Source organism: Temnothorax americanus, unplaced genomic scaffold (genome assembly GCF_048541705.1).
Source record: "Temnothorax americanus isolate GAGA-0224 unplaced genomic scaffold, ASM4854170v1 Scaffold26, whole genome shotgun sequence".
Taxonomy (NCBI): Eukaryota; Metazoa; Arthropoda; class Insecta; order Hymenoptera; family Formicidae; genus Temnothorax; species Temnothorax americanus.
In genome coordinates, this window is record NW_027509401.1 from 717662 (window position 1) to 730238 (window position 12577).

Genomic DNA, 12577 nt, shown 5'->3' on the forward strand with positions numbered 1-12577 from the left:
GACGTGTTACACACAACTGGCACATATATGTATGTACATACGCATACATTACTAATATACATATAGGATCTAATATACATACCATTGCCCGTCGATATATCAAAAGAATACGCAAATGTATCGTTACGTTACGACGTAACGAATAAACTATAATAGATAGCGCCTGTAGTCTGTAGCTTTTTTTAAAGGTTTTTGACAAGCCAAGACGACGTTGTCATTTGTTTTCGTATATTTGTAATCGTGTTTCCTACAACGTGGATTTTAAATTGCACAAGGGAACAAAGAGCCTAAACAATCTTATCTAAATATTGAATAGTATCGAGCAAATTAAGCTGTTGACACGGAATTCCGAACCGAGATACTCACGATGCCGACGTGCACGACCAATCTCACTTGGTATCTTGGAAAGTTTATTATCGGATTTACCGGGCTATTATTTCTTTATGTCAGTTTCTTGAAAAAAAAGTAAGAGCGAGCGAGAGAGAGAGAAAGAGAGAGAGAGAGAGAGAATTTTCAACATGTAGGCCGAATCAAAACGAGGAATAGTGATGTTGAAAGTAATCTTGCAATAATTTTTATCCAACAGTGAGAAAAAAAGTTGCGTGTGCGACATTAGAATGAGAAAATTACTAAGGGAGAAAAACGAAAAGTGAGTCACATACACTGGTTATACGCGCACGTTTTTCCAAAGTTTTCATTTCACTATAGAGTATAGAAATTTTTTCCTTCTTTCACGGAATAGTGTCTTACAATCTAGAAAGTAATAATAAATGAAAGAAATATAAGCGCGCTGACACGCGCGCGCAAATACACACACACACACACACACACACAAGCGTATCTTGAGATTGCGAAAATCACAAAAGGATAACGCTTCGTATGACCGGCGATATCACGATAATTGTCAAAATCGATGTAACACGAGCAGTACTACGTCTTAATACATTAAATGGCCGAGTAGATGCAAATGTGCGAAAGGGTAAGTGGATGAGATATCTTAGCGAGAGACGTTTACTCAACGTGAAAGAGCGTTACTTCCTGTGTGTCTATAGTTTAGCGTTAAAGAGAAATATGGATAATTTAGATGGAAGAGTAAAGTCTTAAAAATATATCTGTATCAACCGAACCAAGTATATTTTAAACCGACGTATCAGCTTTTTAAAGGTTTCTTCTTCGTCACTAGTTTGCTCAGTTTATTTATTCTTGGAAACTTTGAAAATTCTTTGAAAATCCTAATACAAGAAAATAAACAAAAAGATCCTACGATTATTTTAAAAAAATAATACTGTTATTTGTATCTTTTTACTCAATGCAGGATGCAAAGTAAACGTTACCTATGTGGATGCAACAAGCCAGTGCGATTGTGAGTTTCCTGCAGTTACGTTGCATTAGGCAGAGAATACGGTTTATGTTTTAACATAAGATAATCTTAATTTCATATTCTCATACATGGACAACATATATATGTGTGTGTGTGTGTGTGTGTGTGTGTGTGTAAATAGTAATTCTCTATTATATATTAGGACGCAGGACGACGATGTGGCACCGGCGGTTTCAAATAATCTTGTTAACCATAAGAAGTCTCGCCCGAAAAGTCATTATTGCACCAGAAGAAATTCTTGCTAAGAAAGAGAAGCGCGATAACGTGCGACAGTCCTTTGCTAGGGAGTATTACTTTCTGAAGAAAAGATGACCTCTTCGCAAGAATGGCTTTTCTTCAAAATTATTCCTTGATGATTGATTCACTAATCGTCAATGTGTCAAATAATAAAAGCGTAGAGATAATTTGTGTGAATATATATACAAAAGCAAAATACAAAAGTTTAAATTTTAAAACTGACGAAGACGCACGTCACACATTTTTTGCTATAAAAGTGACTTGTATAAAAGAAAAAAAACGTGTCACGTACTTGCCTCACGTACACGCAAGACTAGTTGAAATTACTTAAAAGACACGCGTACTTTATATTTACGTGTATTTGTATATGCGAGTTTTGAAACGTGTGTCGTACCTTTTGAGCAAAAGGCGCGTTAAACTATGCATAGTCGAATAGAGGACGTCGCGTATGTTTCAATTAGTAATCTGTCGAATTGTACGTGTCAACGATTTGAGGCGTAAAGTCACAACGTAGTAGTCGTTGAGCCATTATCCATAATCGTGCTATTATGCATAATAGATAGCAACAGTTACGTGTATCTTTATGTATATACGTGGCAAGTTAGCGAGTAAGCTGCGAGAACGTCTATGAATAACGTCGGCATACTGTAGGAGAGTGACATGCCTGCAATGGTCGCACGCTCCGAAAATCCGAAACTCGATTAATACGCGTCCCATCTGTAGGTGAAGAGTCTATAAGTAGATCCTGCGCGGGCAGAACGTCAGTCATATTCGTATATTATCTATACTGACCTCGTAGACACGAGACACCTCCTCGTTGCTAACGAGATGGCCGCTTGGCTTGACCGCACGATGTGTGTGTGTGTGTGTGTGTGTGTGTGTGTAATATATACATATTTAATATATTAAACACACATATTTAATATATTTTCATCAACCGCATATGACGTAGGATGTTATCAATATCTCGTTGATGTCAACGAAATATAAAATATTCATTCCCCACTCTCCTCTCCCTCTTTTTCTTTCTCACATTAGTTAATCGGTTTTTTTTCTTCAAAGATTATTCGTTTTACATCACAGAATTTTGTTTTACATCAACACCCGCAGAGTCCTTCCTTTTTATGTTTTATATTTCTCTTTTACGCCAATCCAAAATTATTCTTAAAACGATGATTGTTGAAATAAAAATCTAGAGGCTGAAAATAGTAAAGAACGTGAAGCGTATACAGATGAAATATCAATGGAAATATAAAATTTCGTTGATAACTTTTCGATGGCACCTCGAGTCTTTCCGCGCGCTCTTCTCGCGACGTTAATCTATGCGAGATCTCACTGAATGGCAGGCTTTGTAAGGGGAACGTCGCGCAGCTGCGTCCCTTTCGTATTTTGCGCGCATTCCGATGAAATAAAACGAGGCTGGGCAAGGGTAGCGGCTCCTAGCCGCGAGTCGAGAAGAAATATTTCGAAACGAGAAGATGTTAAATGAGCAAACTGTCCGACTGTCACTCCGTCTAGTACCTAGTTTCTCAGTGCTTCACGAAAATGTGAGTTAAAACGATCCTATGAATATATCGCAAGTTTCCGTCGAAAATACACATGTAACATTTCTTCAAGTTGTGAAACTTTTGCTATATTTGTTTTTTTATCACACATCTCAGATACCAATGTACATCTTTAATAATCAATCAGGTAATCTGTAATTTCACATATTCGGCCATTTTGGAAACATTCCTCGATCCATTTACATTTGACAATTTTTATAGATGTTTGCTCGCGTGCCGTCACGTTTCTTACAACAGTGCATGTCTCATCGCTTATGTCTTCTACAAACGCATGCGTAACGGAATTATCAATTTGGTCTTTAACTGTACCTGACATAAAACGGAATTTATAGTTAGCATAATACGATCGATTCCCAAAGAATCCAATTATATCTCTAAACAGAGAATAAGGCGATGGACCCCCGAATACGTCCTTGTCCATCTCTTTTTCCTGCTCACTGGTCAACTGGTTGTCTGCAAGCTAAATAATTTGCACACGTAGATTAATGCGATAATTTATATATAAATTTATATATATATATATATATATATATATATATATATATATAGTAATAAACGTTCATTATAAATAAATAATTTCAAGTACCTCGAAAATCGTCATCTTGCCGAGTGAACGCTTTAAACTTTCTTCGTTTGCGTCAACAAAAAAATTGTCGTAATACTCATCAAAATTTTCTGCAACTTTCTCTCTAGTACTGTCCCGACTGCATAACAATTCCCACGGTAAAAAAATGTCTGACGAAGCCCAGTCGGCGTGCGTGGTGACACGTTTAAACCAATCCAAAGTTACAACATCGTATTTTTTACCGTTTATAACTTCCTTCGCTCGTATCTAAAAAGGACGTTGTTCTATTAGTTCGATAACTATTGCATGTATTCAAGCTTGAGTTGCGCGATAACGTAGCAGAAAAAAAATATATTATATATTTCCTACCGTTCTATTCGTGCCTACTATCACGCAGAAAGTTGTATTCATGGGATTCTGAACAATTTTTGCGCTATGCTGCTGCAGTATTTCTTCAATCTGCTCTTTCGGTACGTCATCGGTGCCATTAATTACACAAATTTCTTTTCTGTCTAATAGTCGCGTGAGTGGTACTACTCGCTCGTTGTACATGTCATGTTCAATTGATTTACTTCGACTCTGTCTTGTCTTTCGTAATTTAGAGACTGGTATTTGGTCGATATCATACACAGTGGCTTCCCGCTTGGTTAACTTCTGAATCATTCCTCCATCCTATAATAATGAGATTATTGTAAATTATAAGTAAGCCACGGTAGCTATTTTCGTAACGTCGCATAATTTATCATTTAGCGGCATTTACATACTTTGACCAACGATAAGAGTTCGAAAGTAGTACATGGACTGTACCATGGCTTATCTGTCCTCACATTCACAACTCTAGGAAATCGTAAACTGTACCCTGTTGGATAGTCGTTACTGCGTACCATCTCGGTCGCTCGTATCGTTAAAATTATGGAATGTTCTGGATGAATCCATACATCTGGCTGATTTCCCTGTAAGGAATATAATTGACAGATCTACATAAAACGCGTAAATATATAATACATTATTATAGTGCGTAAATAACATAATAATATAACGAGTAATATATAACGTTAATTTTAAATCTGTGTGTATTAAGTATGATGTATTGAATCTCAAATAGTAGATACGTAAGTAATAAATCGAGAGAAACATACGTTCCCCTAATATATTCGCCTAAAATAATACGTGATACGTAATGTTTACCTTGGGGCCCATGATATTTTCAGGATGTTCCTTGATCCAATATGGCGTAAGTTTTGTTTGAAGATGACGCAACGTTTCATCTTTTATTCCAGTGCTTACGGATACGATAGAGAGAAATTGCGACGGATTTTCTCCTTCGTTGTTCGCTGGAACGGCAACGCCCATCATAAAGCTTTTAATTATTCCTGTATATTTGCCCTCCCCGTAATAGCCGCCAAGTATGATAAGGTCTATATCTTGTACTAAATTGTCGGAATACTGCAATACAATATATCTTAATTCACTTAATTGTGTTACTTTCGAATTTTGTCCATATCATTATTACGGTTGATCACAGATGCATACATTTTGGTTGAAAACAATAGACAAAACAATATGGATATGTATCGTAGATTTTAAATGTTTTATTTTCTAAACACGCATCTCTCTCTCTCTCTCTCTCTCTCTCTCTCTCCCCTCCCCCCTTTCCCTTTCTGCGGTAAATTAAATTTTTTTTCAAAAAGTCAAATTAACGGTATAAACAATGCTATAATAAAACAAAACTTTTACCTCTGCTTTAATTTTATAACAACCGCTGCCATCTCGGATATTTGGTTTATACTTCATATTGTATTTCTTTACAACAAGTCCTTCCTCGTTATTCCGAAGGCATGTATTGAATGTCTCTATCAATTCCTCCCTTGCGATAAAAGTCATAATAATTAATCAACGTTATTTCTTAAAAAATCGTTTCATATAAGAAAGAACAATTCTACAAAGATATATATACATGTAGATATACACGTTACAAAGAATAATCTTATTGTATAACACACTATCGGTGTGCTTCCGTAATATCCTACCTGTTTGAAATTAAAGTAGATCGACATACACGTAGAGAACCTTCCTCTTCAGTGAATATATCGTTGAGAAGTTTTAATCTCTCTTTATAAGGTGTATCAACAAGTAAGACGTTATTGTGGAGAATCACGTCAAACGCGACGAAACACGGCTGATGACGACTACTTGCCGACAAATGTTTGACGTCGAGATTCATACCTTTTGTACCAAATGTTCTTTTCTCTTTATGCCAAGCCATCAATTCTCCATCCAATATAAAAGAATGACACGTCGGATTCAAACACCGCGTAAATACCGCGGTTAAGAAACCTATCGAAATATCAGAAATATTAATCCTACTAAGCCTACTATACAGTTTTGAGAATGATATACATGTATATGTATAGCCGAGGTAAAGCCGCGTTTAATACCTATCGAATCGGCGTCGATAGCGATCCACGAGCGGCACGTAATAATGATTTGAGCAACGTGAATCGAGCAAGTGACGTATTTCAAGCGAGTGAGTTTTCTCTACACAGTCTGTATGAATCTATATCATCTAGTTTGGGGAATATTCATCGTTGTCATACCCGAAGATCCAGTTTTTCCGTATCCAGAATTATTTGTAATGTCGTATCCTCTACGCGTGAAATATTTAAACGTTCCATCCTTCATATGGAGTTGCGACCTCTCGCCGTCGTATTTAGTTTGTACGTAGTACAAGTCATTGTCCCGAAATAACTTGCCGATGTTCTCGATGTTGCATCTCTCCAAGAGCATCGGTTTAAAGTGCGAAAATAATCGTATGCCGCATTTTAATTTGATCTTAGGGTCGTATAACTGGTTACAAATCTCGCGCAGGTCATTCGTTACAAGAAATTTATCATTCGCGTCAGGATGATAGACTTGAAAGAGAAATGGATCGCGATTAGTCTTCCAATGTGCCGCCACGGCGACATTCGACCCGCGACATGCTTATATTCCAATACCCTATACATTGTGTCTACTTATACCATTATCATTTTGTTGATAAATTTTATTTATTGTTAGTTAACGAATAATAAGTTGTACGAACTGTGCAGTATTCTTTGCATTCCTATGCCAAGTCGTAAATCTTTAAGGACGACACGCGTCAGCCATTTCATCTCGAATCCCGTAATTTGTCGAAAAAGTACTCTAAACGTTTCAACTTTTTGCTGCATCGTTACGTTTCTCTCAGAGATAGCGTCGAGGAACGCGTTGATCCGTGCGATCGTGAATCCATTACCAATCCGAGGTAACTTTTTATCCAATACGTAATAAGCTCGGTCAGCGAAATCCGTTCCTACAACGTCGCCCGGCGTGCATTCTCTAAAATACGATCCGTGCACCTTTGAGAGACGTTCTTCCGGTCGTTACACGATGATCACCGCGGTACGGTCTCATCGATTATCTAATGCGTACACGTACGAGATACTGACCGGTACGTTGCCAACTTTTTATAACTGTCGCTATTTCGTGCAAAACCGTATACGTGAGCGTAAAGATTTGCCAGCGAAGCTTGCTTCAAATTATGCGGTCCACGCTGTCGTTCGAGGTGGGGTAGGATCAATCTCAATATGGGATAGAGCGATACATCCTAAGACAAAATTAAACCGATTAAAATGAAGTCGCGACATAATTAAAATTCAATGAAATAAAATTTTTAATACGCAAGCGTATTTATCGCGTTAAATATAAAATATTAAAAATATATTATATATCTATATAATATTGAATTTATTTTTAGAATATAGAATATGGAGTATAGATTTTATCTCACGTCTCTTATTCTTTGGACGTAAAGACTTGTTTATCAGAGAACCTTTGACAGCTTCCTCAAAAGTTTCTCACGAGTAAAAAAAAAATTAATTAGTTTTTGCATCAAACTACACGCACGTCCTAACACATATACACAATGGCATATATAACATATAGTACGTACCGATTCAGGATATTTTACTTTCAGTTTGTCGCCGATATTTCGACATTCGTCGATGAACGTTTGCAAAATTTTCTCTTTCTTTTTTACCTCATGTGCCTTGGCAATACCTTCCAATGTATCGCATAATTGTTTAAATTTAATCTTAGCTTCTAACGCAGTGGTCATTATTCTACTTTAAAGAAAAATCTTTAAATCGACTGGATTTTAACCTGGTGTCCCTTAAAAGATGGAATTTCTTTTCGTCATCTTGAAAAAACAATTATATACTTTGTTATTACCATGTTGCGCACATATAATCACACGTAGCGACAGCAAAGATGCACTTAAAAACGTAACGTGCATAAAGTGAGACTGTCTTGTAAAGAGAGTTTGGATCCTCCGTCCTCTTTCGAAAGAAGAATTGTACGATGAGCGAGTAAGATTAAACATAATACAAGTTGAAAAATAAACACATGCGTGTTTTGTTAGAAAAAAAGTTTCATATATCTTGTAAAATTTACAGCACTCTATACTTGACGCGCGCGCGCGCGTACACACATATACATATATCTATTAAATAAACAGAAATTATATATATAAATTATCGCACATTTTTGAACGACTCAAAGTGTATTTCAGTTTTGTATTCATATCGTGATATCATTCTCGAGACACATTCTAGCAAGAAGATGGTTTTCGGATTGCAGATAGACGAGATGCAAATTGAAAGCTGCTTCCTTTCTCAGGTCCAAAAGATTCGCATGCTGTTCGACTAAATCTCCTGGATCTTCCTTCAGAACCAACTTGTAGAAGTGAATCGCAGACGGTAATAAACCAATTTGATGAAACGCCCGTGCCATATTGTAATAAGTTTCTTGTTGACCTTCTTTACCGCGTAATTGCATATATTTCTTGAAGAAGGCTAGCGCTAAAAAGATAAAGATCAGAAGGGAACGTTTTGGAAAAATATATCTTAGAAAGAAGAACGTATGCTGAATGTTGTCCAAATGCACGCGTACCTTGAATTACAAGCTGATTCTTCTTAGCCGACATCTTTTGACATGCCATTTGTAATTGCGTCACGCCTATTAACAAGGCTAACAGTGCACTAGGTGCTACTTTAAAAAGAGACATATAGCCGTTTAGAGCATACTTGTAGGTTCCCGAAACGAGACAGTTGTTTGCATGCATGATATGCAAATATGAAAACACGTCTCTTCCAAGTAATCGCATTATAAATCTGTTATGCCTCAAATCTTCTGCTCTCTGAATGATTATATTTAACAAGTTCCACGAGTTGGACCTTTGACAGACGCGTACGAATTCTCGGACGATATTGTATCCGTAGAACGAATCCTTATTATGAATGCAAGAAATCAAGCACAGAAAGATGATATGAGAGTTCCTCTTTTTAAATCTCTTTGACGTCAGAGCGGTGAAACATAATCTTTGAAGGAAACCATACTTGTTTAATTTACACGCCAGTTTGCACATTTGTAGGAAAAGTAGAAATTCATTTTTCTCGCTCGGTCTCGCATTAGCGATAAACGTCGGGGCGTTTTCATCTTCCAACCTTTCCCCACAAGACAAACGACGAAGTTGCAGACTATCGAGCCGTTGGCGAACACCCGTTGCGCGTGCCAATGCATTTAATTCGACCTTTCTTCTTATATTAACGCAATGTCTTGAGAAAAGTAACATTCCTGAGGAAAAGTATTCCTCGTATCTTCCAACTTTGAAGAGCAGTAGCGTTCTTTGATACAGAACATCAGGATCTACGGTATCGGCGTCGGGATCTTGATAGAGAACTCGTATCGCCTTATCGTAATGCTCCGACTTTTTATAAAGTTTGGCTAGAGCTAATCGTGCGCCTAAATGCTGCGGCGATAACCTTCGGACGGCTTCGTAAGATTCTATGGCTTTATCTAAATTATTGCAACCAACCCAGCATTCCGCGTGTCTCAGCCAAACTGCGGCCAAGCTAAAATTCGAACTTTTAACCAACGGATCCAACAAAACCATGGCACGCTGAAATTCCTTCTTGCCCATCAATGCTTCCGCTACGTCTAAAAAGAGATCTCCAGAAATCTCTGGATTCTCGCGCATGTAAAATTTAGGTAACACGTTCTCAGCTATCGAAATATAATCCAATTCGATGAGAGTTATGAGAAATTTGGCTTTCAAGTCGACAACCACCGTATCCGGTACGTCGCAAGACTCTATTTCGTCACTATTTTCGCTTCTCGACGGAGCTAACGTAGCTTTTCCTTTCGCGTTACTACGTTCTTCTTCTTCTTCTTCTTCTTCCTTCTCGGACTTGGGATCGTTGGCCGTTGTCCCTTTTTCTCTCTCCTCTTTCTTCTTATACCGTACTTGAATATTTGTATACTTGACCAATATATCTAAACATCTGTTAAATTGCTTCAGCGCTATTAGCACGTCAGTCATGATATTAACCTCTTCTAACGTAATGAGATCGGGACATTTGGTAAAAATAGTCTCGACTGCTTCTAGCGCTTGTTCATTGTTATCCTCTTGCATATAACGTTTGGCTAATATCTTTGCGTATTTCATTATATATTCGCCATCTTCGGCTTCCAATTGATGAATCAGTTTCGTATATCCTCGCAAGTACGCTTTTTTATCTCCGTTCTGTTCTAGGAGGTGCGCTCGCGTCTCGTATAAACTTATGTCCCTCGGACTGGCTTGAATCGCTTTAGAGTAACAAGTAATCGCTTGCTTCATATCGCCGCTTTCCAATGACAAGTTAGCTAATCTTACCCACTGATCCGCATCTTTCGGGCTAAGATGCGCAGCGATTAAAGCAAATTGCAACGACTTCTCTGGTTGATCATGTTCATATATCATAGCTAACGTCTGAAACGGTTCTGGAGCGCTCGGTACTTGCCTAAAAGAATACGTGGTGGAGCAGCTCTCGAGTACGTAAAAATTTTAACCAAGCGTATTACGCGACAGAACCGTGAGAGAGAACTTACCTAATGATCTCCATGCATATCTGAGCCGCTAACTCTTCTTCTCCCTTTGCGAATCTTAAATTTGCCTCTCCCATAAGTCCTTGCAAAACTGGCGGCAAAACGCGCTTTTTCCTCTTCTGACGCACGTTATTTGCTTTGTGCGGCTTTGGTTCCACCATCTTTTGTACGGCGACGTGATCGAATCCGCGGGTCCTTCTAAAAGTAGACGTAAATGTAATATTTTTGCGAATCAACAATCAACGGTGAAAATGATTAAAAGATGAAAGGCCTTTAGCCATACCTGGACGCGTCGCTTTCTATCGTCTCCAGATCTATATCCTGATCCATCCTCGACGAATATTCGCTAAACGTTAACTCGCCATTCAAGAACTGTTTCGTTAACCGATCTTCCTCGTCGGCAGTTAGCGACGTATCCCGATCTTCCGCGTCCACGATATCCTTGTTGTACGTACACGGCAGAGAGAATGCACAAGAATTTGGAATAACGTCCGTCACCTCTTTTATTTGCAACGCCTTTGCCTCGACAAACTCCGTTATATCCATGTCCATTGAGCTGATGGCACTTTCGTCCAATTCTTCAATTATCACCGGTGCCACGCTACTATTCGCACTAATAGCGAGGCTGTCATCGGCAGTCGACATTTCACTTTCCGCTTCCACCGCAGTTTTTTCAACCACTTCCACGGTGATGCTGATGTTTCGTGATGCTTCGCTCGCCGTACGCTCCATAATGCGTGTAAATACGCTTCGCCGGCTTTTTTATGTCAATGTTACGTAAGACAGTTCTAATATTTTATAAGTGCATTTTGAAAATAACGTTATCGCGTTGACTTTGCTATCGCTACATACCGATACCCATACACTTATCATAGAGATTCGCTGACAATGAGATAAAACGAATGTGGCTACATTGCTGATATTTACCTGCCGTAAAATTTCTCTACGGGAAAAATGTGCGAAAGAAGCAGAAAAAATTATACGTGATAAATCGATCAATCGCCTAATGAGAAGACCGGCCCCGTCTTTTGGAATCGGAAAGTGCCAGGTGCCAGGACTGCCAGGTTGAGGTTAGCCAGGTTAGCCAGGTTAAAGCATAGACCACAACGTTGCACAACGTCCACAACGAGCGTAGACCACGTGGCACGTATTCGTCATGGATAGCGACTGGCGACTGTTGCGCGTCCCTAGCGGCCCCGAACAGAACCCTTCCGCCTTCCGCTTTCCGCCTCCTCTACAATGGGGGTGCCATTACATGGAGCGCGGAAACGCGGAAACGCGGAAGCGCGGAACAGAATAGTAACTAGATTCCGCGTTTCCGCGAGTTGAATCCCGCACGTTTGAACGGAAAAGCGGAATCCGCTATTATCGTGTATGTATGTATGGCTGCGTTTCGATATTCACTGCCACAGTACTTAACGCAGCCTATGTATGTACCCTGGCTTGCATATAAGATATACTTCATAATAACCATCAACATGATGTTTGGATCTATAATATTATACTGCCACTTTTATTAAATAATAAAGTAATCGAAGAGTATGTTTAAAAGCTTTTTTTTCAATGTGATTAAACAGCTCCGAAATTTGATGGAGTATACTGTATCCGCGTTGACAACGGATTTTGACGCGTTCGTTCCGCGAGTTTGTTTCTCCTTATATTACATGGAGCACAATTTGCGCGGAAAAGCGGAACAGTATAGTGACAAATAAACATTTGTATTCATTTCTTAAAATTGTGTTCACTTAATTCATTGCAATTTTTATTAATATGCTTATCTTTTCAGCTTATCTATTGAATACAAGCATTTTAATCAATAAATACCGTTAAAAATTAATATTTTATAATTCTCCGTTCCGCTTTTCCGCTCAAAATATGCTCCATGTA

At 38.4% G+C, this 12577-nt stretch overlaps 2 protein-coding genes across 3 annotated transcripts; both read right to left on the minus strand.

Annotated features, from left to right (window-relative positions):
* Nucleotides 1–3225: 3225 nt before the first annotated feature.
* Nucleotides 3226–11830, minus strand: Dnalig4 (DNA ligase 4). 2 transcript variants are annotated; one of them, XM_077409297.1, is made up of 12 exons: nt 11618–11830; nt 7719–7964; nt 7216–7373; nt 6831–7105; nt 6346–6660; nt 5779–6085; nt 5486–5615; nt 4937–5194; nt 4513–4725; nt 4118–4420; nt 3770–4015; nt 3226–3643 (listed from the first exon to the last, which is right to left on the minus strand). In XM_077409297.1, the coding sequence occupies exons 2-12, from the start codon at nt 7881–7883 to the stop codon at nt 3296–3298; spliced, it is 2718 nt and encodes a 905-aa protein (XP_077265423.1). In that variant the 5' UTR covers nt 7884–7964; nt 11618–11830; the 3' UTR covers nt 3226–3295. The 2 variants fall into 2 exon arrangements, with proteins under 2 accessions (XP_077265423.1, XP_077265424.1); XM_077409298.1 differs by having other exon boundaries at nt 4513–4701; nt 11618–11829.
* Nucleotides 7975–11621, minus strand: LOC143899210 (general transcription factor 3C polypeptide 3). Its single transcript, XM_077409296.1, has 4 exons — nt 10974–11621; nt 10694–10888; nt 8717–10605; nt 7975–8625 (listed from the first exon to the last, which is right to left on the minus strand). The coding sequence occupies exons 1-4, from the start codon at nt 11420–11422 to the stop codon at nt 8345–8347; spliced, it is 2814 nt and encodes a 937-aa protein (XP_077265422.1). The 5' UTR covers nt 11423–11621; the 3' UTR covers nt 7975–8344.
* Nucleotides 11831–12577: the final 747 nt, after the last annotated feature.